The sequence below is a fragment of the Cetorhinus maximus genome, chromosome 26 (assembly GCF_964194155.1).
Source record: "Cetorhinus maximus chromosome 26, sCetMax3.hap1.1, whole genome shotgun sequence".
In the NCBI taxonomy this organism is placed as follows: domain Eukaryota; kingdom Metazoa; phylum Chordata; class Chondrichthyes; order Lamniformes; family Cetorhinidae; genus Cetorhinus; species Cetorhinus maximus.
In genome coordinates, this window is record NC_135904.1 from 11,650,046 (window position 1) to 11,677,503 (window position 27,458).

Here is a 27,458-nt window from a genome sequence, read left to right on the forward strand (position 1 = left end):
CTGATTCGCACTTATTTCTGGGAGAGTCGTTTGGTAGTACAGAGCTCAAGTGTTGCTGAAAGAGACATTTTTTGCCAAAGCTTTTCGTCCTGCACTCAGAACAATTTGCAAAAAATACCAATGAGACAACATATTTATACTGTATGAGAAGAGTGTGCCGATTGGTTGGCAAGTGGACTCTGATTGGTAGAGGTGCTGCCATGGAGAATGCACCAGTTGATTGTGACTGACAATCAACTGCTAAGCATCGTTTGAAATTTAAACCAGTTTCCAACTCTGCTTGGTCAAGACATTGCCCTGATGAATTAACCAGCGAATGGCTGCCACTTATTTTGCTTAGCAGAAACAGGTGCAATGTGTGTACAGCTTCCAGCTATTTCTGGGATGTTCATTATATCCTCTACAGTAAAGACATGATGCAAAATATCTGTTCAATTCACCTGTCATTTCCTTATTTTTCATTATTAATTCCCCATTTGCACTCTAGAGGGCCAATGCTCACTTGACTTTTTTCCCCTTTTTAAATATCTGTAGAAGCTGCTTTTATATTCCTAGCTAGCCTTCTCTCGTGCTCTAATTTCTCCCTCCTTATTAATCTTTTAGTCATTCATTGCTGTTCTTTATATTCTGTCCAATCTACTGGCCTGCCACTCATCTTTGTGGAATTACATGCTTTTCCTTTCAATTTAATACTATCTTCAACTTCTTTAGTTAGCCACAGATGATGAGCCCTTCCCTGAGAGTCTCTCTCCTGAATGTATTTTCTCTGAATATTCAGAAATATCTCCTTAAATGTCTACCACTGCATCGCTACTGACCTACCCCTTAACCTAATTTCCCAGTAGCCAGCTACATCTTCATACTATCTTTAGGGTTCTGCTTTTTTGGCCCCTAGCTGCTCATACTCCCGCAGCAGAACCTCTTTCCTAGTTCTACCTAGGTCGTTCGTACCCATGTGGACCAAGACAACTTGACCCTCCCTCTCCCACTGCAAATTCCTCTCCAGAGGAGAGCAGAGCAGATGTCCTGAACCCTGGCACTGGGCAGGCAACACAGCCACCTGGACTCCTGTTCTTAGCTGCAGGGAATTGTATCTATCCCTCTGGCTAAGCTGTCCCCTACGTTCCTGTTAACTCTTCCCGCTTGAATGACTTCCTGTATTGTGGTACCATGGTCACCACCTTCATCCATACCTTGAACCTGTTGGACAATCGGAAAGGCTGGGGCTCCTCCACTTCTACCTTCTGGTCTCCCCTTACATGCCTCACTCACAGTCACTCTCATCACTGACCAAATCGAAAGACATTATCCTAAGGCATGTGATCGCTTCCTGGAACAAAGTGTCCAGGTAACATTCCTCCTCCCTGATGGGTCATAGTGTCTGTAGCTTGGCCTCCAGCTCATTAAATCTAAGCTGAAGTTCCTCAAGCTACAGGCACATTTGCCCTGGATCACACAGACACCCACGAGCTCCCACATTCTGCAGTTGCAACATACCGCCTTCCCTGCCATATTTATTGTTAATTTCAATTTTCTTAAAATAAGCCCGACTACTCCCAATGAGCTTTGCTAGTGTACAATGAATTTTGAAAATGACCAGATTAATTTCTTTGCTAAAAATTAAGTTGGTTGAGGATTATTGGCCAGGGAAACTGGGGAGAATCCACTGCTCTTCAAAATGGTGCCATTGGATCTTTTACGCCTACTTGAGACCCTTGATGGGGTTTCGGTTTGAAGTCTCATTGAATAGCACCAGACAGTGCAGCACTCCCTCAGCCTAGATTTTGTTTTGAAGTCACCATTCGGGGATTTGAACTCACAGCCTTCTGACTCTGAGTGCATTATCCACTGAGCCACAGCTGACACCCTAACCAGCTTCTGACCAACTACAGGCCAAGAAATCTCAAGCATGGAACTCGAGTGCAAATTTTGCTCATGCATTTATTGGTGCCATCTCCAACTCAATGTATAAGAGGGGACAGCCTCAGACACAATGAAATTGCAGTTATAGGGAAACAGCTCAACAAAACCAGTTTTTCCAGGTATTTTTTATTTCTAATAAACTACATGTCTGATCCAGAGAAGAGATACTTTTTTCCCTTTTATTTTCAAATGGAGGCTTTTAAAAAAAGATCCACTTTAGTGCATGTTTCATGGCTTTAAAGGAGATAAGGGAAAGTATGCGAGCACTTCATCATTACGAAAGTTCAGGCTGGTTGACAACAGCCAGTAGTTCTTTTTTTCTAGAAAAACTTTACCCTCCCATTTTCCCGAGCTTCTCTCTGGCTCATCAATTGATCAGTGGAATGGATTTGCTGCAATGATAAAGATCAATGAGTTGCCCCTGAAGGCCACTGTTCAGTTCAATTTCTTTAACACCATCTCATTTTAGTGATTGCAGGCTTCCTCCCTCACAGCAAAATATTTGTTTTATACCAACTGCATGGAAATGATACATCCATGAGAGGTTTAGTTATCAAAATAGTTTCAATCTGCTAACTCCCAAAGTCTCTGAACTGCAGCAGAGAACAATGACTTCTGAGGATCTCAAACACAAGCAGAAGTCTCAGTGAAAAGATAGAAAACACCGAGAGTTGCAGCATTAGGATTATTATTTGTAACCACAAGTTAATGACATCGATTACACAACCCTGCCCAATCTGGACAATCAACCTGCACATCTACGAGAACAAGGACAGTGGGCACATGGGAACTTTATGGCTGCTCCCTATCAGCACTACAGGAGCACAGTCACCACACAGGCTGCAGCAGTTCAAGATGATTGACCAACACCACCTCAGGACAACCAGGGATGGGCAATAAATGACAGCGAAACCCACACCCCATGAATGATTTTTTAAAAACCTTGTTTGCTGGCCTTCGATACCTCAAAACGCTTCTGTTTTACATCGTCTGAGTTACCTTAAAACTAGAAACACTTTTCTAGATAAATGCTGTGCTGTGCTTGGAGGGAAAGAGAAGCAAATAAACATCCAACTCGTAGAAAGCTATCCAGGAGTCCTGGTCAACATTACTCCCTCAGCCAACGCCATTAAAAAAAAAAGACTTAACTGGTCATTTATCTCACCGCTGATTGTGAGATCTTGCAATTGTTAAGTGAGCTGTTGTATTTGTCTACACTTCAAAACAATTCAGTGCATGTGAAGCATGAAGTGCTTTTGAGACTCTCAATATTCAGAGTAGTGCAATGTATAAGATCTTCCAGCTAGTGCCAAGTCATGTATATCCACTGGATATATATTTTGACTAAACAATTTCCACAGGTCAAAAGAGACAGTAAATTATGTGATGCAGAGTGCACAAAATGTGACAGGTTGGATAAAAATAAACAAAATCATACGTGAAACATAGCAAACATTCAACTGGCCTTCAAGTATAGCCCACAATCATTGTCACAGCACTGCAAACACAAGGAAATCTGCTTGCCAGACATCATGAGCACCTGCTGCGTTGTGACAGATGAATGTTCCTTCATGGGAATCCTGCACTGACTGATTTCTGAATAAAGCAAAAATGCCATGTCTTTTTTTTTTAATTATCTAAGGCTTAGGTTGCAATCAGCCACCCTAACATAGAACCAGAATAATACAGCACAGGAGAACTCACCTGGCACACTGTGCCTTTAGTACAGCAATTCGATTAGTCTAATCACATACTCTTTATCCATAGTCCTACAAATTTGTTCAAGTATTTCTCCAATTCCCTTTAGAAAGTTCTTATCGAATCTGCTTCCACTGCCCTTTCAGGCAGTGCATTCCAGATCACAACAACTCTCTGCAAAAACAATGTTTTCCCATGTCACTTCTGATTTATTTAATCAATCATTTTAAATCTCTGCCCATTTCTGCCACCTGGGAACAAGTTGTCCTTATTTACTATCAAAACCTCCCAATTTTGAACACCTCTATCAAATCTCCTTGTAGCCTATGCTGCCCTTGGGTTGCTTTCAGGGTTGCTTAACTAACCTGCTGAAAATTCCCATTAAGGAAGGGTCACCAGTCTTAGTGAGCTCCATGCCTGATAAGATGATCTGGTTTCACCAGACCAAACTCAAAAAGTGACCAAAGCGTTTTTACATTGGTGCTTAGTTAGGAATGGGGGGGAGAGCAACACATGCACACTGGTTTCCTGTTCCTGATGGTAGAATCGCAGATTGACGAAAATGCAGTCCTACAGCTCTGCCAACGCGGTAAGAGAGTCAATTTCAGAAATGTAAACACAAGGAGCCGGGGTCTCTTCCCCACAACCTGAGCTAAACCAGTGACAAGCAGAGAAAGTGAAAAACCTACTGTTGCAAAGTATTCACAGCATTGAGACAGGTCATTCGGTTCAACAGGTCCATGTCTGTGTCTAAAGTACACACGAGTGTCTATCCAGCCCTTCTTTATCTCTCCCCATCAGCACATTCTTCTGCCCCTTTCTCCCTCATCTGGTTAACTAGCTTCCCCTTAAATGCATTAATGCTAGCAGCCTCAACGACTCCTTGTGGCAGAGAATCCTGATGTCCCACCATGGCTTGAAACAACTGGATGGAGCGCTTACCTGTTTTTGACGAGTGATCAGGTCCCAATCATCCACGAGCCACGGTTTCAACTCCTCTGGAATTTTAACCTTTACTTCTACTCTGTTCATAAATGTCTCCTCCTGCAGAAGCCAAGATTTCACCAAGTTATAGCTTCTCCTCAGAAATACATACCCATTGAACTTGCTGCACTTCACAGTTCCAAAATACACATCTGCAGTCACAACAGTCAAGCTCAATGTGTGCAAAGCATTACGAATACTCCATACCATAATTGCAGGAGACAAAGAACAGACTTCCCACCTCTGCCCTCCTAAAAGCCTCAACCAGAAATGGTTCAACAGATGCCAGGCACCAAACTATCATTCAGAGGTGGAAGTTATCACACAGTTGTACAGAGTTCTGGTTAGGCCCTATCTGGAGAACTGCATTCAGTTCTGTACATCCCCACTCAAGAGAAAAATATATTGGCCTTTGGAGGCAGAGGTTGCAGCCCAGATTCACCAGAATGCCACTCGGACTAAAAGGATTAAATTATGAGGACTGGCTACATAGACTAGCATAGGAGAGTTGGCATGAGTCAAATGATGTGTATAAGATGATTAAAAAATTTGACAGGATAGAAAGAGAGAAACTATTTCTTCTTATGGGAAGCCCAGAACAAGGAAATGTTGGGAATGTCATATTTTTTAAAACTATTTTTTGTTTAAAATATGGAAGGGCACAGTATTATTTGAACATTTGGATGTTGACCTGGAATTTTATTTTTTTTAAAATAAGCTCAAAAATTCACCTCAGAACTGCCAACAAGCAGGCTTCTTCCAAGAAACCACCTGCCCTGCACAGTACTTGGAAGATCTGTTTGTTTGTTTTGAACTGCAATCATTTTAATTGATGGGGGGAAAAAAAAACTGAAGGCAGGAAAAGGCTGCTAAGTTGCTGGAAATCACATGGCAGAGAAGAAAATCTTAGGGGGTTTAAACCTGCTGGTTTTGAAGTCAGTCTTGTTGGGGAATAAGTAGACAAAGGAAGGCCACCCCAACTGCTCTCTCTCTCTGCCTGGCCCGAGATTGTGTGCGGCTATCAACCTGAGAATCCTCATCGGAGTGCAATATGTCTGCATTTGGACCTGCGAGTCCGGTGGTGAGAAGTTCCAGACGGCCACCAGGACCAGTCTTCACACGAGGGAACTGTGAACTTTATCCTTTATTTCCTTTGTTTGTCTGTGTGTGTGTGTGCGCTGGGGGAATTTTTTTTTTAAAAAAAGAGATAGATAGTTATACTTCCAGATTACAATTGTGTAATAATCAGTACTTGCAACTTAAAAAAGTAGTTTTGTTTTATAACCATCATTCTGAGTTTATTGAAGGAACCTGGTTAAAGTCTCTTTTATTCTGGGTACCAGTAGTGAAGGCAAACAATTGGCCAGTTTGGCGAGTAAATTAAACTTCTTAAATTAATGGTACGACCTGCAGAGTAATGAGGCTAGAGAGGGCATGCACTCCTCCCATCCCAGTCGTAACAGAAATACAACCTTTGAGCTAGGCCATTCAGGGGTGGCGTCAGGAAGGGCTTCTTCGCACAAAGTTTAGTGGAAATCTGGAACTCCCTCTGAAAGCTGGATGAAGCCAGGGGCTAACTGAAAGTTAGAAACCTGGGATATATCCATTTAATATAGTTGGATTTTGGTGCGAAACAAAGTAATTTTTAATGTTTGTTATTTCGTATTTAAAATGGAAAAATGGGAACATACGGCTTTTACCACAAATCTAGTCTGCAAGTCACTTGGCGATAATAGAGCATGTACATCAAATTACACATTAAAACAAGATACAATGCTTATTTAGTTAAGCTTTTTTTTTCCCTCGCTTGGGACTATTAATTGTTGCAGGACAATATGGATCCAGCCACACTACAGGTCTTTGGTAAGATCAAGTAGAATTGGGCAGTTATACCATAATGAAGTAATGAAAAGTTAACCCAGCAGGTACAAAAGCCAATGCGCTAGCAACTGTTGTCAGCAGCTGTAGCAAATTAGTCACAACTCAACAGGGTCAGTTGGTGTTGCTTTGGTATAATACCCGAAGGGAAAACGCACTCAGAATTCTTAAGTCCCATTTTTATTCCATCCATGAGGAAATGCCATTTTTGTCCCAATGTCTGAAAGTTGCGATTTTCTCTGGGGTTCTGTGACATAGATGCTAGCAATAAAGGGGTAATTGAGACCAGCCACTATCTAATGTCAGAACAAGTGTATTTGCTAGCAGGGATCTTTGGACAATGATCAGGACCCCCTGGCCAACCTTTTTAATCTCCCTAGCTTAGGGGCTCAGAGGCCCAACTGTGGCATCGAACCTGCCATTCCAGTGCTCAAATTACTGCTTTGGCCGAGAGGAGTTAACTCGCGAGACCCCCCCAGAATTGAATCCAAAACCTTCTGTTCTATGTGGGGCAACAGGGAGCTAAATGCGGCATTGTATACTCAACCAAGGGCGGGAAACGGGACCAATTTCCTAATGGAGGTGCCACCATTATAATGCAACACTGAAAGAATGTGTGTTAGTACCCAGGCTTCAAATGCAAAGGCTCTTGTAAATTACTGTATCAAAACAGCGTAGAGCACACTATGTTCACTGGACCATTGCTGAGATACACTGGTACATCTTTACAATATGCTAGTAGTAATTCCAGGAATTTGAGGTCATTTATCACTTGGGATTCAAGTTCATGCCAATTAAAAATTCTGGGTCTCCTACTGGATGTTAAACACACATTCAGTCACTGTGTCACATTCTAGCAAACTACATACACTTTCCATTGTGGGGTCCACTCTTGCCCTTTTCTTCCTGGGTGGTTGCGGCGTTTCACTAGTGCTACTTCCATCACCAGCTGTGGGGGCTAATAAGAGGTCAGACAAGTTATTCACAGCAAGGCAATTTACTGCTCTTACAAATACTCAACCATTTGCTGCAGCACTGGCTTAAAAAAAATAATTGAATTACACAGACTACTAGCAATTATTTCAGGCTTCTGGAGAGAATTGGAACAAATATTTAGGATTTCCTTGCTTTGCTTAATAATGTTTCGACATAATACCACATTAACTCTGCTCAAGTTATATTAATCAACAGGAGTGTTATCCATCTGTGTTTGCACATTTTGAACAGGAACATTTAGCCAGCCCCAAACTGTTGATTAATTTGAGCAAGTATCATCCGGGCAGTCAAAAGGCTCCATTTCAAACAGGGTGGTCCAATATTTATCAGGTCACCATACGTATTGCTAAATCCTTCAAGCACTAGGCCAAAACATTTAGAATCACAGATATTAAACCACAGGAAGAGGCCATTTGGCCATTCGTGTTTGTACTGGCTCTTTGAAAGAGCAGTGATGCTTAGGTCCATACCCCTGCTTTTTGTCTGTAACCCGTAAATTCCTCATTCTCGAGTACCCATCCAACACCCTTTAAAAATTACCACCACTTTTTCCAAGTGGTGTTCCAGATCCCGACAACTCAAGGGAAAAAAATTCTCATCTCCCCTCCAGATCTTTTGCCAATGATTTTGAATCTATGCCCTCCAGTTACTCACCACAGGAAATAGTTTTTCTCTACCTACCCTATCAAAGCCTGAAAGAGCTGAGACCATGGGCCCTTTTGAAAGCTTTTTAAAAACTACTTGACAGTTCACCAGTTCTTTCACTTGGGCTACAGTACTATAAATGTACAAGACATATTTTTTAAAAATCACTCATAGCGCAAAGTGCCTGTTGCGATAATGATGAAATTGCTCTTACCATTATCACTAAGTGACAGGCCTGTATCCCTCTATACTGCACCCCTACTATTACATAGCTCAAGGCAGAGAGAGAAAGGCAAAATGCTAAATAAGTAGGAGGATACTTAATCACACCACAGGATGTTATTCACACTTCATGAAACATTTTACCAACCTACGATAATGTTTCAATAAACTCCAATACACTCCTCCCGCCTGTGCCCACCCGCCCACCACTCCAGCCCCCTAACCTGACCGCACACCCCCCACACCGCTCCCACAGAACTCCTCTCCTCCCATGCCCACCCCCATTCCCCACACCAAGCCCACCAACACACGCCCACCGTCCATCCCCCAGGCAGACAGAGGTGGAAAGAAAAAAATTAAAAGGCAAAATTCCATGATCCAAAAGTCAGAAATTTCTCATCTCTGAGCGTACCTCAAGGGCATATTTTTTTTTTTAGTTCCTTCAGTCATGGGATGTGGGCATCACTGGCAAGGCCAACATTTATTGCCCATTGTCAAATGGCCCTGGAGACTCTCCAAGTGGGCTGACCTAGGAACATTAATAGGACCCATAGGCAAGGAGCTTCCGAGACAACTAAGGAGATAAATACTTCCGTGAGACATTGATGTACATGGGGGGAAGATGGTGGCAAAGTGATAATGCCACTGGGCTAGTAATCCAGAGGCCCAGGCTAATGCTCTGGTGACATGGGTTCAAATCCCATCACTTCAGCTGGTGGAATTTAAATGCAATTAATAACCTGGAGTCGATAAGCTAGCCTCAGTAACGGTGACCATGAAACCACTGTCCTTACCTGGTCAGGCCTACACGCAACTTAAAGGCCCATGGCGATGTGGTTCACTGTGGCAAGCCACTTGGTTCAAGGGCAATTAGAAATGGGCAAATGCTGGCCTTGCCAGTGACACCCAGCCACCTCCCATGAAGGAGTAAAAAAAGTCCTTCAATTGTTTGAAGATTTCATTTATTCAATAATAAAGTTTTGAATCAAAGCCAAGTTCTAAGAGAGCTTACCTTTCTGTTTATTCTTCTTCGTTTTTCTGAAGAGAGAAAACATTTTGTAAGTATACTAATTACATGTGATGTGATTCTTTTGTCTCGTCAACGAGGAAACATCTTCCAATGGTAAAGCAGCAAATAGATTTTACTACACCAACTTCAGAGCCGGCACTGGCTGGACTGGACAGGCCTGGCATCATATTCAGGGAACATGAACAAGATCGATAATTTAGCTTTCCATTGCAACAAGATACTTTTTCTTTTAATTATACAATCATGTCGTAAAGATGGCTCACCACTTGTTATCTCTATTATTGGGCGGATAAGGGATATAGAAGATTTATCCTATTGTTGCAACAACCAATTCCCCTTTACCACTCAACTCCACAACACCTCCTTTACACAGTTTCACTCATCACTGAACCAGGGTTGATCCTCTAGCTTGATGGTAGTGGTGAGGGATACGCTGGATCAAGAAGTTACAGATTGTGACTGAATACAATTCTGCTGCTGCTGATGTCGGCATTTTGTGAATTAGGAGTTCGAAAAGGGCAAGAAGTCCAACTTCAGGGGCTAAATATCCCAAGTTGCTTACATTTCAACATTCTTCTGTTGCATGGTGGAAGCCTTCTTGGCTGGTGCAGCGCCCCTCATCTTGCCCTCTGCCCATTGCTCTCTGAGAATAAGAGAAAATAAAACAATTGCTAACAAAATAAACATAAGAACACTTCTCAAACAGTATCAACATTTAAAATATTCATTCATTTAGAACGTATTAAAAATCATACAGCCACTTGCCATTCCTATAATAAAACCTTGTGTTCATATTTATAATAGAAACCAGCTTTGTGAACCTGTCACTGCAATTATATCCTCTCTCTGCCAGATGTGAACATTAAGTGGATGTAAAGATCACACAGTTCTATTCAAAGAAGAGTAGGGGAATTCTGTCCAGTGTTCTGGCAAATATTTGTCCTTCATAATCACTCCAAATCTGGTAATTACCACATCAGTGTGTGTAAATTGGTGGCCATGGTTTCCTACATTACAACAGCGATGGCACTTTATAAAAATATACAATTAGCTGTAAAATGCTCTGGGATGTCTTGAAGTTGTGAAAACCACAAACAGCAAGCCTTTTTCTTTTTATAGAAATGTATAATGCATTTACAAAAACTAAGAACAGAATGTACGACTTTAGAATGGGGACTGCACCCTGGTTCAATTAGCCTACGCCCTTAAAGCTTGCTCGACCTGAACAGATCGCTTGCCCTTCCCTCTCCACATGTAATAGCACAGAATATTAAATGTGCATGCGTGTGCATCAGACCCAGCCTCTGAGCATCATCTATGACACAGTCAAACCTGCAGCTATACACCTCTACCACTACCTTGATCCATATACCTAGAGCAGCACTAATGGACTTGGGAGGGAATTCACTTTGTCCAGGGAGAGTCACTGAGTAACTCTGGAATACAGCAGGAATTTGCTCACTTATTTAACAAGTGCCTAAACTTATCCTTTTAAAATGGGAAAACGGTTTCCACAGTTACCAACTCGATAGTGAATATGCAGCTTTGAAACACACAATTCCTGGGAATGTGATTTTGTTGGCTTGTCAATAATTACACAGAAAAACAGGCATTGTTTTTTGTTAGAGGAGAAATTCCACAGCACAACTTTGGAGGTCTCAATAAAATGAAAAAAAAAATACTATCTGATCATGGTCCCGAAAACTGGAGCACTTGCTGCAGAAGGTGCAATATGGACTTAAATAGCAGGTCAGAAGCTAGGAATCATGCGATGTGTAACTCACCTCCTGACTCCCCAAAGCCTGTCCACTATCTACAAGGCACAGGTCAAGAGTCTGATGGAATACTCTCCACTTGCCACTGGGATGTGAGCAGCTCCCACAACACTCAAGAACTTTGACACCATCTAGGTCAAAGCAGCCCGCTTGATTGGCACATCTACAAAACATTCACTCCCTCCACCACCGATGCACAGTGGCAGCAGTGTGTACCATCTACAAAATGCACTGCAACAATTCACCAAGGCTCCTTCGACAGCACCTTCCAAACCTACGGCCACTACCATCTAAAAGTGCAAGGGCAGCAGACACATGGGAACACCACCAGCTGGAAGATCCCCTCCAAACCACTCACCAAATATATCACCGTTCCTTCACTGTCACCGGGTCAAAATCCTGCAACTCCCTCCCTAACAGCACTGTGGGTGTACCTACACCACATGGACTGCAGCTGTTCAAGAAGGCAGCTCACCACCACCTTCTCAAGGGCAACTAGGGATGGGCAATAAATGCTGGCCCAGCCAGCGAAGCCCACATCCCATGAATGAATAAAAAAAATTCCAGTCAGTACTTGAACGCTTAACCCGGCAAATAAAGAATTAAAGACAGGTGCCAAATCCAAGAGTTCTAGAGTTCCTAAAGCCACTGTGGGAAGACAGCAAATTTTTCCACTGTCACGCAAGATTAGAAAGCTAGCCAGAATTACTACAGCAGGCAAGACACATTATGTCCAACAGCAGAATACCATAAATGGCAACACATCTTAATAGGGCTAGCAATGTTCACCAAGAATGGAAAAATAATTCAATGGAAAAAGATGTGCATCCTAAGATGAAAACCAATCATTTCAAATAACTGGGTCAATTTTCAAATAAGGAAAATATTTGGAATTTACTGCTTCTGTACTCTAGAGTCAGTCTTGGCTCAGTCGTTAACACACATGTCAGGAGGGTTGTGGGTATCGGTTGACACTCCCACTGCAATACTGAGGAAGTACTGTGCTACATCTTTCAGATGAGGCACTAAACTGAGGCTTGGGGTGCCACTTAGGTGGATGCAGAAGATCCCAAGGCTCTTAACGTTTTGGTCAACAACCAACATCACTAAAAGAAAGATTAACTGGTAATTTATCTCATTGCTATTTGTAGGTTCTTACAGTGTCCAAACTAGCTGCCACATTTCCAATTAGCGGGGCAGCAGTTAAACAGGGTTCTAAAGGGCTTTAAAATCAAGAACTTACATTATACAGTAGCGTTCACAATTTCAGGACATTCCAAAGTGTTGCATATTCAAAGTGTAGTCACTGTTGTAATTTAGGATCCATGACAGTCAATTTTATACACAGCAAGCTCCCAAAAACAATGTGATAATGACAAGATAATCTGTTTTCTATTTTTAGTGATGTTGGCTGAGGAGCAACTATAGGCCAAAGCATGGGGGAGAACAACTGTGCTCTTCTTTGAAATAAGATCGTGGGATTGTTACATCCGCCCAAAGGGGCGGTGGGCAGAGTCTCGGCTTATCATTTAACCCAAAACTCCAACAGTGGTCAGAGGCTGTAAAATCACAGTATCTTAATGGCACAGAGGGAGGCCATTCAGCCCATCATGTCTGCACTGGCTCTCCAAATGAGCATTATGACCTAGTGCCATTGCCCTGCCTTTTCCCTGTACCCCCGCACATTGTTTCTATTCAAATAATCATCTAATGTCCTCTTGAATGCCTCAATTGAACCTCCTCCACCATACTTCCAGGCAGTGCATTCCAGGCCTGTGCCACTCGTTGTGTGAAAAAGTTTTTTTCTCACGTCACACTTGCTTCTTTTGCAAATCACTTTAAATCTGTGCCCTCTCATTCTTGATCCTTTTAAAAGCAGGAACAGCTTCTCCCTATCTACTTTGTCCAGGCCCCTCATGATTTTGAACAGCTCTATCAAATCGCCTCTCAGCCGCCTTCTCACCTAGGAGTACAGTCCAAACCTCTCCAATCTATCCTCATAGTTGAAGTTTCTCACCCCTAGAATCATTCTTGTAAACCTATTCTGCACTCTCTCCAATGTGTTCACATCCTTCCTATAATATGGTGCCCAGAACTGAAAACAATATTCCAGCCAATGTCTAACGAGTGTCTTATATAAATTCTGCTCTTGTACTCTATGCCTCTATTAATAAAGCCCAGGTTACTATATGCTTTATTAACTGCTCTCTCCACCTGTCCTGCCACCTTCAATGATCTATGCACATATACACACCCAACTCTTTCTGCTCCTGCACCCCCTTCAAAATTTCACCTCTTATTTTAAATTGTCTGGCCATGTTCTTCCTACCAAAATGCATCACCTCACACTTCTCCACATTGAACTTCACCTGCCACCTATGTGCCCACTCCACCAACCTGTCTATGTCCTTTTGAAGTTCCACACCGCCCTCCTTGCAGTTCACAACACTCCCAAGCTTCGTATCATCCGCAAACTTTAAAATTGTCCCCTGCACACCAGGATCTAGATCATTAATATATATCCGGAAAAGCAAGGGTCCCAATACCGACCCCTGGGGAACTCCACTACAAACCTTCCTCCAGCCCGAAAAATATCCATTGAACATTACTCTCTGCTTCCTATTTTTCAGCCAATTTTGTATCCACGGTGCTACTGTCCCTTTTATTCCACGAGCAATAGCTTTTCTCAAGTCTGTTGTGTGACACTGTGTCAAATGCCTTTTCAGAGTCCATGTACACCACATCAACAGCATTACCCTCATCAACCTTTTTTTTAACCTCTTCAAAACACTCCAGCAAGTTAAACATAATTTCCCCTTTAGAAATCCATGCTGCCTCTTATCAACCCATATTTTTCATGACTACTAATTCTATCCCAAATAATTGTTTCTAGAATCTTGCCCACCACTGAAGTTAAACTGACTGGTCTGTAATTGCTGGGCTTATCCTTACAACCTTTTTTGAACAAGGGCGTAATGTTTGCAATTCTCCAGTCCTCTGGCACCGCCCGGGTCTAGGGAAGACTGAAAGATTATGGCCACTGCCCCTGCAATTTCTACTCTCACTTCCTTCAACATCCTTGGATGCATCTCACCCAGTCCCGGCACCTTGTCAACTTTAAGTACCGACAGTCTACTCAACACTTCCTCCTGATCAATTTTGAACCCTTCCAGTGACAGAGTTTCTTCATCTGTCACCATGACCTGGGTAGCATCTACCTCCTTGGTAAAGATGGATGCAAAGCATTCATTTAAATACCTCAGCCACAGCCCCTTCGCCCATGTGTAAATTCCCTCTTAGGTCCCTAAACGGCCCAGCTCATCTTTTACCACCCTTTTACTATTTATATGCCTATGGGAGGCTTTGGGATTCCCCTTTATGTTGGCTGCCAGTAAAAGGCAACATGTAAATGTGCATTCTTTCTTTTGTATCCATACCCAAGTGCACTGTTTATAGGTGAGAAAACAGTCAACCTGCTCCTTTGTTTCAACCATGTCCAAAGCCACAAGGAAGATACATAAAAGTGGGACTCGGTTAGCTGACCCTAGTCTAATTGTTCTCAAGGCAGCATCATTTTGCCTGGTACATTACCTAACATAGGAAGAAGCTGTGTGTTACCTCTCAGCAGGGAGCAGCAGCCCACCAAAAACAAATCCTACTGCAGTATTTTTTTTTACAGATCAATTTTTTTGGAAATCAAGCTGTAGGAGCAGAAAGTTAAACTGCAATAAATGCTCAGTAAGAAAGTTGCCAAGTTGCAATCACCACAACCTGTAACACTCCTTTTGAGTAACCCACAGTAACGGCAAATCAGATGGCAACATCAAGGCAAGCTTCTGCTAAAATAGCAGCGGTGATGGATTAGTGTGCCGGAGTTTGGCCTCAAAGTCTGTGAGAATCAATCCCACGTAATGCAGCTGGAGTGTCCAACTATACAGCGTGAAAATGCCTTGGGGCATTTTCAGACACTTCCATTTTCTAGCATGCATTTCTCTTTTGAGATGAAACCACAGGTTACCTTTGCAAATAAAGTATTTAAGACAGATGCCAAATCCAAAAATTCTAGCATTCCTAAAGCCACTGGGGGGAGACAGCAAGATTTTTCATTGTCATGCAAGATTAGAAAGTTAGCCAGGATTACTCTAGCAGGTTATAGACACATTATGTCCAACAGCAGAATACCATATAATTTGACAACACATCTTAATAAAACCAGCAATGTTCACTAAGAATGGAAAAATAATGCTTGCTTTAACTGGTGTGGGCAGATTGCTAATGCTGCAGTGTGAAATATTACATCTTGAACTACAAGCTTTGCATGGTTTAGACACAGACAGCAGCACGAAATTTGTAACAAGCAGATACCTTGATGGAAACAAAGCCAATACTGTTTTTGTTACAAGTGACATAGGCTTGCACAAGTATTACACAAGTTCCCTCTCCCAAATTTTTAAAAATTCATTCATGGGGTCAGCATATATCGCCCATTCCTAATTGCCCTCAAGATGGTGGTGGTGAGCTGCTTTCTTCAACCCGCTGAAGTCCATGTGGTGTAGGTACATCCACAGTGCTGTTAGGGAGGGAGTTCCAGGATTGTGACCCAGTGACAGTGAAGGAACGGCGATATATTTCCAAGTCAGATTGGTGAGTGGCCTGGAGGGGAACTTCCAGGTGGTGGTGCTCCCGTCTATCTGCTGCCCTTGTCCTTCTAGCTGGTAGTGGTCATGGGTTTGGAAGGTGCTGTCGAAGGAGCCTTGGTGAGTTCCTGCAGTGCATCTAGTAGATGTTACACACTGCTGCTATTGTGCGTCAAAGCTGGGGGGAGTGAGTGTTTGTGGATGGGGTGCCAATCAAGCAGGCTGCTTTGTCCTGGACAGTGTCAGGCTTCGAGTGTTGTTGGAGCTGCACTCATCCAGGCAAGTGGAGAGTATTGCATCACACTCCCGACCTGTGCATTGTAGATGGTGGACAGGCTTTGGGGAGTCAGGAGGCAAGTTACTCATCGCAGAATTTCTGGCCTCTGATCTGCTCTTGTAGCCACAGTATTGATATGGCTAGTCCAGTTCCGTTTCTGGTAACCCCCAGGATGTCGATAGTGGGGGATTCAGTGATGGTAATGCAATTGATCGTCAAGGGGCGCTGGTTAAATTCTCTTGTTGGAGATGGTCATTGCCCGGCACTTGTGTGGTGCGAATGTTATTTGCCAATTGTCAGCCCAAGCTTGGATATTGTCCAGGTCTTGCTGCATTTAGACATGGACTGCTTCAGTATCTGAGTCGTCGCGAATGGTGCTGCACATTGTGCAATCAACAGCGAACATCCCCACTTCTGACCTTATAATGGAAGGAAGGTCATTGATGAAGCAGCTGAAGATTGTTGGGCCCAGGACACTACCCTGAGGAACTCCTGCAGTGATGCCCTGGAATGGAGATGATTGACCTCCAGCAACCAGCCATCTTCCTTTGTGCTAGGTATGAATCAGTGGAGCATTTTCTCCAATTCCTATCGACTTCAGTTTTGCTAGGACTCCTTGATGCCACACTCGGGCAAACGCTGCCTTGATGTCAAGGGCAGTCACTCTCACCTCACCTCGGGATTTCAGCTCCTTAAGGCACTGACTTGTATTCCAGAGGACAGTCTCAAAGCATATGACCAACAGTTCCATTCACCAGTCCTGCTCGCTTATACTCACTGATTAGCCTTTTGTAGTTCCTTCTGCTTTTGCAGGTTTGTGTCCACATACTTCAGCACGCGGCTCTCCGGAACCCATTCATCCCAACTAAAATCCAAGAGAGAAAAAAATAAGACAAGACGAAAATCAACAACGCATCAGGAATGTTCACAGTTCACAGTTCAAAAACAGTGAGATTAAAATTACACATGTCTGAAGCTCGGTCTAGTCTTTTAGTTAAAAAAGCAGGGGGGAAACATAAAGATACTAGCTGAAAAAACAGTTTAAGCAATTGAGGGAGCAAGAGAGATAGAATCTATTGGCGGTTAACTGGAAACAGACTGACTTAAAACCCACAATAGGAGAAATAAAGCAGTTTCTGCTACTGTATAGCAGAGCATTGTGGGTCACAATTATTAAATTAAGTTAGTCTGCCCTCCAATTGAGCTGAACAAATTATAACAACGTATATCTTGTGGCCTCAAAGAGTCACACAAGGTTCAACACCATCCTACTTTAGCTGAATAAGTGCATTTCACTCAATAATGCGCTTGGTACTTGTAAAACGAGAGTAGCCGCTGAGCAACCTACAGCAGACATGTGGGTGACCTTTCCCAGTGTAAAAGCACACGATTGAGGCACTCCCATTTCTGACAATGACTCCACAGTTCCACCCTGTGACAGGGGCCAGTCAACCACCCAATAAAAGTTAAATTGTGCCCAAGTAGGAAGGCACTTTGACACTGGCAATCACAGTCTCATCCAAGAATGGCACAAGTAGAATTTTAAGTACACATTCACATCCAAGCTCATCCTTGTGGTTTCTGTAGTACTATTACATCAAAAGAACCAGATAACCAATTTTAAGAGATGGTAACAAACTCAAGATACCAAAGTAATGACTGATGCGGTGCATTCAAAGGTTAACAAATACACTTACAATAATAAAGTGCTACTTGTTTTAAGAAAATGTTAGACAAGTTCAGCAACAAGGCAGCCGTGGTTTACGCAGGAACCCTCACTTTTTTTTTGGGGGGGGGGGGATTACACCCCGACAGCCACTGAGAATATTCCAGTCTACATGCTGTTTATTCCAGCAGTTCTTCTCCTCAATGCATTCAACAGCCCAATAACAAGCCAGGTGATGCTCAAACATCAAGTCAGTGTAGCCCAGGGCCCCGCACTTACTAACTTTCTGAAGCTGAAGGAGGTAGATTCCAGCAATCAGGAATATTCCAACTTTTGAGGAGCATTCAGATAGAATCACTGGACACTCATTTCTGCTACACACCTGAGTTCTTCCAGCCCCTTCTCACTTTTCTCTGCTATCTCATCCACCGTCAAACCCTCAACCTCAAATTCCCCATCTCATTTCACTATGGTCAGTGAATCTTCCTTCCCATCCAATGACATTTGTCAATTCTAACTACCCCTACCATTGGCTTAGGCTCATGCCTAATCAGTATATTCATTATCAAGCTTTCCACAACACATTAATGGCTCACTCCAAGCATTCATCTGAGCTACCCAATCCTCTCCAATCATTATTCATCCCGTGTCCCTCGCTTTAAGTGTGCCTCAGCACCCCACTCAAGCCTTTTCTATTCATTATCATGCCATTTGGCAATACCTATAGGTATATATGCCAATGACACCCAAATATAATTTCTCCAACATGACAGACTCCAGGACAGCATGAGATTGTTTGCCTGACATGCACTGCTGGTTAAATCAAAGTTTTCTGCAGCTTATCAGGAAAAAAAGTGAAGCCTTTCTGTTCAGCTCACCCCTTCTGGTGTTGAAATGATTTAACCACTGGCTGCTTGCAAGTTTGATCTTGCTTCTGTCCGATTCTAAGCAGGACTTTATATCCGACATCCAGTCGACTTTCAGGATACTGTCAGCTTACCGCTCTGCATCCTAACATCTCACTGGAGACGAGGGAAGTGGTACCTTCCCACTGAAACAGGGAGGGGAGAAAGCATGGGGAGAGGGACTAATTGGATAGTTCTTTTTAAAAGCTGGCAGAGGCATGAAGGTCTAATGATCAACAGGAAATCTGACGGAGCTCATCAAAAGTCATGCCAGAGTTTGCAAAGTAAATAAAGAAAAACTACTGCCACTGAGTGGTAAAAGAGTCTTGTGGCTACAGAGCGTCCATTTATAATCTAAAGAACAAAAGGAAGCAGTTGGGAGAATCTCCCTGGAGCTGAAAAGGTTAAGGGCGAGTTGTTGAGATCTTCAAAATCATGACAGATTTTGATAGAATATAAAGAGAAACTACTTCCATTGGCAGACCAGTCAGCAATCAGAGAAAACAGATTTAAGGTAACTGGCAAAAAGAGAAAAAATAAAGCCTGAAACAGTGTAAGAAACAGGGGCAGATTCAATAACAATTTTCAAAATGGGAATTGGATAAATATTTGAAGGGGTAAAGTTTGCAGGGGTATGGGAAGTTGGGGGGTTGGTGGGTGGGGCAAACTGAATAGCTTTATCAAATAGCCAACATAGGCATGGGCCAAATCACTTCCTTCTGTGATGCATTTACTCATTTTTATTATCACAGAATTGTTAGGACATGGAATACTCTACCAGAAAATGGAAGGAAGCAGTTTTTGAAAGGGAACAGCATAAGTATTTGAAAAACAAAAAAACTCAGTGCCTGAGGAAAATGGCAGGGAAATAGGAATCAGTAATGCAGGCAAAAGGCCTCTGTGCTGTAAAAGTTCTACAAGGCAATATTTATCTGCGCATGCAGCCATCTATGTGCACATGCCCCTTTAAACCCAAGCTGCTGAGCAGATTTTTCCCATCACTCTATCACACGAGCTGTCAATGCAAGGCTAAAGCTGCACTGGGAGATTACGCAAATGAAAAATGACCCTACAAAATCAGAACAAGTCACCGCAGCACATTGCAGACAAGCCTGGGCAAGACAGCCAACTCCTAGCACAGACCTAGCATAAAGAATCTGGGCTACTGAAGGAAAATTTCACATTCCCACCATTACGCGTTGCTGAAATTGAAAAAATATTGGGAGTCGTTAAAAAAATTGCATTCTTGGATAAAAGTCAGAGCTGCAGATTCCAGAATGTGAGGCCCACCAGGTTTGTGCTGGTCTTGTAATTACAAGCTGAAATCACAATCGATTAAATTAGTGTTTTTGGAATGTTCTTCCTAAAACCCCTCTGGCCCTGTCAAGTGCCAACCTGGATGTAAACTTTACATACATCATCAGCTTGGCTCAGTTCATAGTGTTCCCATCCAAATCTTGGGGTTCAAGCCCCACTCCCAAGACTCGTGTGCCTAATCCAGACCAACATTTCAGTGCAGTCCTGCTGCACTGAGCTGCTGCGTTTCAGGTGATGCTAAACCCAGGTCCTACATGCCTGTGACCACTAAAGACCTAATGACACCATTTGAGGAGTTGGCCAAGATGCTGGCCAATATTCATTCTCCAAACGCCATCACCAAAAAGGATAGCTGCTCAGTTAGCATTTACTGATTGTGGGAACGTATGTACAACGCTTGCTAACAGACAGTGCAATTTCCAAAGCAATTTATTGACTTGAATCTCATTCGGACATCGTGAAGCTGCGAAAGGGGGCTACAAAAATTAAATTTTACTTTCTTGCTCCACGTCTCTTCCTAACCTTCAAAACAAAAAAAACCCTTCCAAACCCATCTGTATAACCGTGTAGCTGGTCATGCAGGCGTCACTTTCTTTACGGAAGAGACTGAGGTGACTGGAGGCCATTTCTTTTTTAGTCCTGCGAGTTGATACAATCTGAAAGCAGGTTCCATAACAATTTTCAAAAGGGAATTAGATATAGCGGGAAATGGAAGAACTTGCAGGGCTAATGGGGAGAGAGCAGGGGGCACTGGGACTAATAGGCCAGCTCTTTCAAAGGGCTGGCATAGGCACAATGGGCTGAATTACCTCTTTCTGTACTGTACCATTCTCCATCTCCCTCCTGTTCACTTTGATAGGATGTTTCATTACATTAAAAGGTGATACACAAACGCAAGTTATTGGAGCGGCAGCGCTGATTTAGTGGATCGTTAAAACCAGGTTACCTAAAGCAACCTCACAGCTTTCTGATTTGCAAATGATTTGCAGTAGTGAATAAAACATTTCAATTTGATGGCAATATCAAATAAAGAACTCTGTGGTAATGAAAAGCAGCACTCACTGAATCATTTATCAACATTAGGGGTAATCTGAAACTGCATTAGAGAGGAGTCAGTCTCAAAAGACCATCGTCCCTCCTTAGATATACACAAAAAGCATTTTAAAATTCATATTAAGGCATCTGATTAGAAAATGAGCCAAACAGTACAAGATCTGCATTATATCAGTAGGTTCTGTCACTAACCCAGAGTTTTCTCACAAGCTCATTTCTCATGTTAATTCAGCTTCACCCCAAGCAAATCTTGTTCCCTCCTCCCCAAAGGTGCCATTTTAGCGCCACAGACCCAGCAACCTCCACATCCAAACGTGAAGTCTTCATGCTGGATGGTGTGTTGGCAGGCTACTTGACCATGAGGCATATCACACTTGACCCGATTTTGATTTCAGCTCATGGCGGCAGGTGCACTAGCCAGCTAGGAGCTACCAGAAAGAAGTCAGGATCGTGCCTGAATTTCTTCCTCCCTAATTCAGTGACTAGGTTGAATGTATTGCCCCTACAGCTACTGCAGCTGAGGCCACCTAACTTAGCACAAACCAGGGGCTGAAATGGGAACATTTTGTGCATTCCCCCCACATCAGTACAATACTTATATTTGGAAGCAATTTAACAGATATTCCCAAAATTTATATAAATTGTATAGATTTTGCACCAAGTTCATGCCTGTATCTGTATATATCTTTCAGGAATCCCTGGAGTCAGGGAGGGTCCCAGAGGACTGGAAAATTGCTAATGTAACCCCCCTGTTTAAGAAGGGAGTGAGGTAAAAGACGGGAAATTACAGGCCGATTAGCCTGACCTCGGTCGTTGGTAAGGTTTTAGAGTCCATTATTAAGGATGAGATTTCAGAATACTTGGAAGTGCATGGTAAAATAGGGCAAAGTCAGCATGGTTTCATCAAGGGGAGGTCATGCCTGACAAATCTGTTAGAATTCTTTGAGGAGGTAACGAGTAGGTTAGACAAAGGAGAGCCAATGGATGTTATCTATTTGGACTTCCAGAAGGCCTTTGACAAGGTGCCGCACAGGAAGCTGCTCAGTAAGATAAGAGCCCATGGTGTTTGAGGCAAGGTACCAGCACGGACAGAAGATTGGATATCTGGCAGGAGGCAAAGAGTGGGGATAAGGGGGTCCTTCTCAGGATGGCGGCCGGTGACTAGTGGAGTTCCGCAGGGGTCAGTGTTGGGACCACAACTTTTCACTTTATACATTAATGATCTAGATGAAGGAACTGAGGGAATCCTGGCTAAGTTTGCAGATAATACAAAGATAGGTGGAGGGACAGGTAGTATTGAGGAGGCGGGGAGGCTGCAGAAGGAATTGGACAGGTTAGGAGAATGGGCAAAGAAGTGGCAGATGGAATACAATGTGGGCAAGTGTGAGGTCATGCACTTTGGTAGGAAGAATAGAGGCATAGACTATTTTCTACATGGGGAGAGAATTCAGAAATCTGGAGTGCAAAGGGACTTGGGAGTCCTAGTCCAGCATTCTCTTAAGGTTAACTTGCAGGTTGACGTGGTAGTTAGGAAGGCAAATGCAATGTTGGCATTTATTTCAAGAGGACTAGAACATAAAAGCAGGGATGTGCTACTGAGGCTTTATAAGGCTCTGGTCAGACCACATTTAGAATATTGTGAGCAATTTTGGACCCCGTATCTCAGGAAGGATGTGCTGGCCCTGGAGAGGGTCCAGAGGAGGTTCACGAGAATGATCCCTGGAATGAAAGGCTTAACATATGAGGAACATTTGAGGACTCTGGGTCTATACTCGATGGAGTTTAGAAGGATTGAGGGGGGATCTGATTGAAACTTACAGAATACTGGAAGGCCTGGATAGAGTGGATGTGGGGAAGATGTTTCCATTAGTAGGAGAGACTAGGACCCGAGGGCACAGCCAGTAAAGGGAAGACCTTTTAGAACAGAGATGAGGAGAAATTTCTTTAGCCAGAGAGTGGTGAATCTATGGAATTCATTGCCACAGAAGGCTGTGGAGGCCAGGTCATTGAGTGTATTTAAGACCGAGATAGATAGGTTCTTGATTGGTATGGGGATCAAAGGTTACGGGGAGAAGGCGGGAGAATGGGGTTGAGAAACTTATCAGCCATGATTGAATGGCAGCGCAGACTCAATGGGCCGAATGGCCTAATTTCTGCTCCAAGTCTTATGGTCTTATATGTTCACTTTCTTAGAAAACAATCTTTGAGTTTATATAGTTCCAGAAGCTAAGTAAAGATAAAATAATTCTGTGAAGCAGCATGGAAAACAATGACATTTTATTTTAGTCTTAAGTAAAAGAATTCTAACTAGTCTTTACAATACCTGCAATCTTGAAGATACCACACACCTAAGCTGTTTGAACAGGCGAAACAATAAAGAATTACATATTTGGCATTTTCTCTCATTAACCTAACCTACAGTTGTAAACAATGCATATCTTCAGGACCCAGCTCTATTGAACACAATGGTATTTACATTTTCTGTTGCTGAACAAAGCAGTGTTGTGGGCACCGTGACAAGGCATCAATTCTGGGGTAAAATGAAGGCATCATCTGAATCGTTTTTAAGAGGGGGTGTGTAAATTGGAGCCATCTCTTTGCAATGCTACTTAATTGAGTAAATGTTGTTAACTGTAATAATTTTTGCAAGTTGTCCATTGATAAAATAGTAATTTTTAAAAATATCCAGTTGAGCATCCTATATAGAGTTGTGATTTTCAGTACAGTCACAATTTTTCTTTTTACAAACTCACTTGCGATTATTTTTGCAAATTAACTGTAAAATCACTTGAACGCTTTGAGCAAGCTACAATTTTCCACCAAAATATACAGATCTAATAAGCTGGAATACAAGCAATTTAATCTTTAGTCTCCTTTCTGGGATGTAAGATCATCTTGATACAAAAACCAGGTAACATCAAATCAGTTTCTTTCTGTCCCCTTCGTCCTGACAAAAGTCAATTCTCTCCTTTTCTAGAGGTAGAAAGACTTTGCTGAGGTGCAGTTCTAGTTAGTTGTGCCCCTCAAGGACTTACATTGCCCAAGTAACCTTTATATGAGCCCAGGGTGCACATCAACAGATGCCACGGAGGCATCAGCGCTGAGGTCAAACCTGTCTTCGGTCCAAGTCCAGCTGCACACCTCCAACACAGGTCACTGGATAGTTGTCAAGAATGAAGAACAACGTTCCCGTAAACATTTTTTTTTGTTGAGTTGGACCTATTCATTTTAGTTCACAGTGTTCTTTAAACCTGTCTGCACGGCAACCGAAATGCAATGACTTGTGCTGGGCTGGTGCAGGAACCTCCAGGTTGCTATGCAGCCATACAACCTACGAGGGAACACTGATACAGAACCCTAATGGCTCCTGTTTACCCACCGCTCCCCCAGCTTGAGGGTTCTTCAAATACTGCCAACACCTTCAATTCAGCAAATATCTCCTTCAAGTCTCCTTGTGCCATTCTTTCATCAAGGGCCTAAGCCTCTCCTCGGGCACAAACCAGCCACTTCGGCCACATAAGAGCTGCAAGGTCCACTCACTTTATTCATCGTCCTCTCTGCAGATGAGCACCTGGCCACCATTCAAGGCCGGTCCAGAGGTTTGACCAAGATCATAAACGATGGGGCGGAGAGACAATTACTGAAAACGATTTGACACAACCCGTCATTTGCAGGGTTGACAAGAAAATGCTAATTCTACAGCTTTGATGACAGATTCAGAACAGCGTTAGAGAGAGATCTGCTGAGGGTGTGTTAGATCAACACCTAGTTCTTTACTTACTGAAGACGCAAACTGCATGCATCAATTGCTGGCCTGATGTGCTGAGAATGTGGCCTCTAGAAAATCAGTGGCACAAGTACAAATGCTACAATAACACAGGACATAAGGATATTTATTGCGGGCTGACGACTGCCATTAAAGACCCATTCTCACAATAGTCTCCACCACAAGTGGAGTCATGCATGCCCATTTGTTTTAGCCTGACCAACAAAGCTCTGAATTCAGCCCAGTGCATTGTGAATTCGGAGCATCCCTTCCCAGACTGCAAACCACTGCACCGTAAATGTGCCAGAGGTGCCAAGGAAGGTCAACATTCACAATTGTGACTGGATTATTTTTTTTTTTTGCAGAGGTGGTGGCAAACCAGACGTTCCCCAACGCCACTGGTAAAATTCCGCGGAAGCAGACAACCGGCACAGTACCCGTCAGGCCACCCAACTTTATGCCTCCCCTACCCCCACCTGTCAGCCCTCACCTGGGAGGGACGGGAGTGCAAAATTCCAGCTTGCGTTTATGTAACAATGCTATGAAAATGCCATCTAAGATCTGAATCCTCTTCCTCCCCGGGACGGCGATGAGAAGAATTTTTTTTTCTCTTGGAGGGTGGTGCGACTTTGGAACTCTCTGTCTCAGAAGGTGAAGGAGGCGGGGTCATTGAATATTTTTAAGGCAGAGGTAGATAGATTCCCTTGCCTAACAAGAATCGAAGGTTATCGGGGTTAGATGGGAGTGTGGAAATCGAAACACAAGATGATCAGCCATGATCTTATTGAATGGCGGAGCAGGCTCGAGAGGCCGAATGGTCTATTCCTGTTCCTATTTCTAATGTTATGCTCCTCCATCTCCAAGTAAAATTTTCCAGAACACATTTTATGGTTCAGCATCTTTAGCCTCCTTCAATTTACAACTTATTTTCAAACTAGAAATTTCTCTTGCGTAGAGAGTTCCAATTATTAATATGGTGGGCTTCTTGAAGCGAGGTCCACTGTATTCAGACAAAATTCCTGCAAAATCAACTTCAATGGGCTGGCCACTATGTCTGGATTGCCCTTTCTCAACTTTCAAATGGCCAACGCTCCAGGGGAGGACAAAGGGAACACTTCAAAGACACCGTGAAGCTCTCCTTGAAGCATGGTGGCATTGACCTTAATGGCTGGGAGAAGCTTGCTGCCAATCGGTCAGAATGGCAACTTCTCCATCAAGCTGCATCATGCCACCCGTCCCAACACTTTAATGATCAAGTCACAGAAGGGAAGTAAAGGAAGCAAATCTTGCACTACCTTGTGGGTCATTCTGCCCCATATGACCAAAGGTCTGCGGGTTTAAAAATCAGCCTACTCAGTCAGACGAAGACCCATGGCAGAAATCACGGCCCCAATTAGACGTCACCCTTAAATTTAAGGACAGTGACAACTGTGACTGTAGCATTTAATAGTTCAAGGTTACAGATAAGGTCAATGTTTGCACAGTGTAGCGTCAACAAGGTGAACATTACTGAATTCTAAATTGTCAAGTCTGGGTAAAAAATGGCTATTCAAACCATTGAAGCACTCCCCTCTCATGGCACATTGCTGCAATTTAATTACAGTCACCACAATGTTTTTTCATTCCCTGGATCTTGCTCAAAAGATTACGCCAAACATTTATCACATATTTGTTCCAAACTTATTTTTCATTTGTTTCCATTGAGCTCCCTCGCCTTTCACAATTCTAGTCTCTTCTAATAATTCCATATTAGACAATACCTTCCCCATTCAAGCATATTCACGATCTTGGTGTTACCTCTATTTTCTGCATTTTATACTTACTTTTTATTCCAGCCACTATAATGTATGAAGTACTTCACTTGTTTGTCCTTTATAGCAACCTTTACACACTACAATACAAAAAAAAGAAAAATTAACTAGATTAAATTCAGCAGCCACGTTTGAGGGGTCATTAGGAAAAGCACACAAAAATATACAAGTAATTTTTGATATAATTACTTTAATTGATGTAGAAGTCGAAGGTACATTTATCTATCAGCAGCTAATATTGCAAGACAACTTGCAAAAGCATAGTTAGCACGAGAAAGAAAAATGGTAACCATTCCAAGAGAAAAGGCGAAGCGTGAGGGATCCCATAAGGGAATGGTCGCCAATGTGCCCTGATCTCTGTTTCCAATGTCGCAACAGAACAAGCATTCCCTCACCACACCCAAGACACAGCACGCATTCCCTCCATCTAGGGTTAACTGACTAATCCCCAGTGAGATTCCACCTCAATACCTGATGGCCAAAGATCTGATATTCCAACATTAACTAGCAAATCTTTCCAATTAAATATCAACTCGGGATGAATAAAACCAAAATATGGAGTAAGTCTTTGGGGATAAAAACTGTAAACTCCACTTAGTGTTGTACCCTAAGCCTCAAACCAATATCCAAACGTATAAATTAGGAGTAGGCCACTCTCCCCTCGAGCCTGTTCCGCCATTTAGTAAGATCATGGCTGATCTGACTGTAACCTCAACTCCACATTCCCACCTACCCCTGATAACCTTTCACCCCCTTGCTTACCAAGAACCTAACTCTGCCTTAAAAATATTCAAAGATTCTCTTCCACCGCCTTTTGGATGAAGAGAGAAAAAAATTGCCCTCATCTCAGTCTTAATAGGGCAGTCCCTTATTTT

The 27,458-nt window shown here is 42.8% G+C and overlaps 1 protein-coding gene across 4 annotated transcripts in view; it reads right to left on the reverse strand.

The window, feature by feature from the left end:
* morf4l1 (mortality factor 4 like 1) overlaps window positions 1-27,458 on the reverse strand; it is a 47,552-nt gene that overhangs the window by 8,575 nt on the left and 11,519 nt on the right. For 3 of the 4 annotated variants that reach the window (XM_078530103.1, XM_078530106.1, XM_078530104.1), the window contains exons 3-8: window positions 26,596-26,663; window positions 16,844-16,930; window positions 9,939-10,019; window positions 9,359-9,384; window positions 7,353-7,441; window positions 4,564-4,665 (exon numbers count right to left, since the gene is read on the reverse strand). In XM_078530103.1, coding sequence (XP_078386229.1) covers window positions 4,564-4,665; window positions 7,353-7,441; window positions 9,359-9,384; window positions 9,939-10,019; window positions 16,844-16,930; window positions 26,596-26,663 — 453 coding nt within the window. The remainder of the gene's footprint in view (window positions 1-4,563; window positions 4,666-7,352; window positions 7,442-9,358; window positions 9,385-9,938; window positions 10,020-16,843; window positions 16,931-26,595; window positions 26,664-27,458) is intronic. The other variant, XM_078530105.1, reaches the window with a different exon arrangement.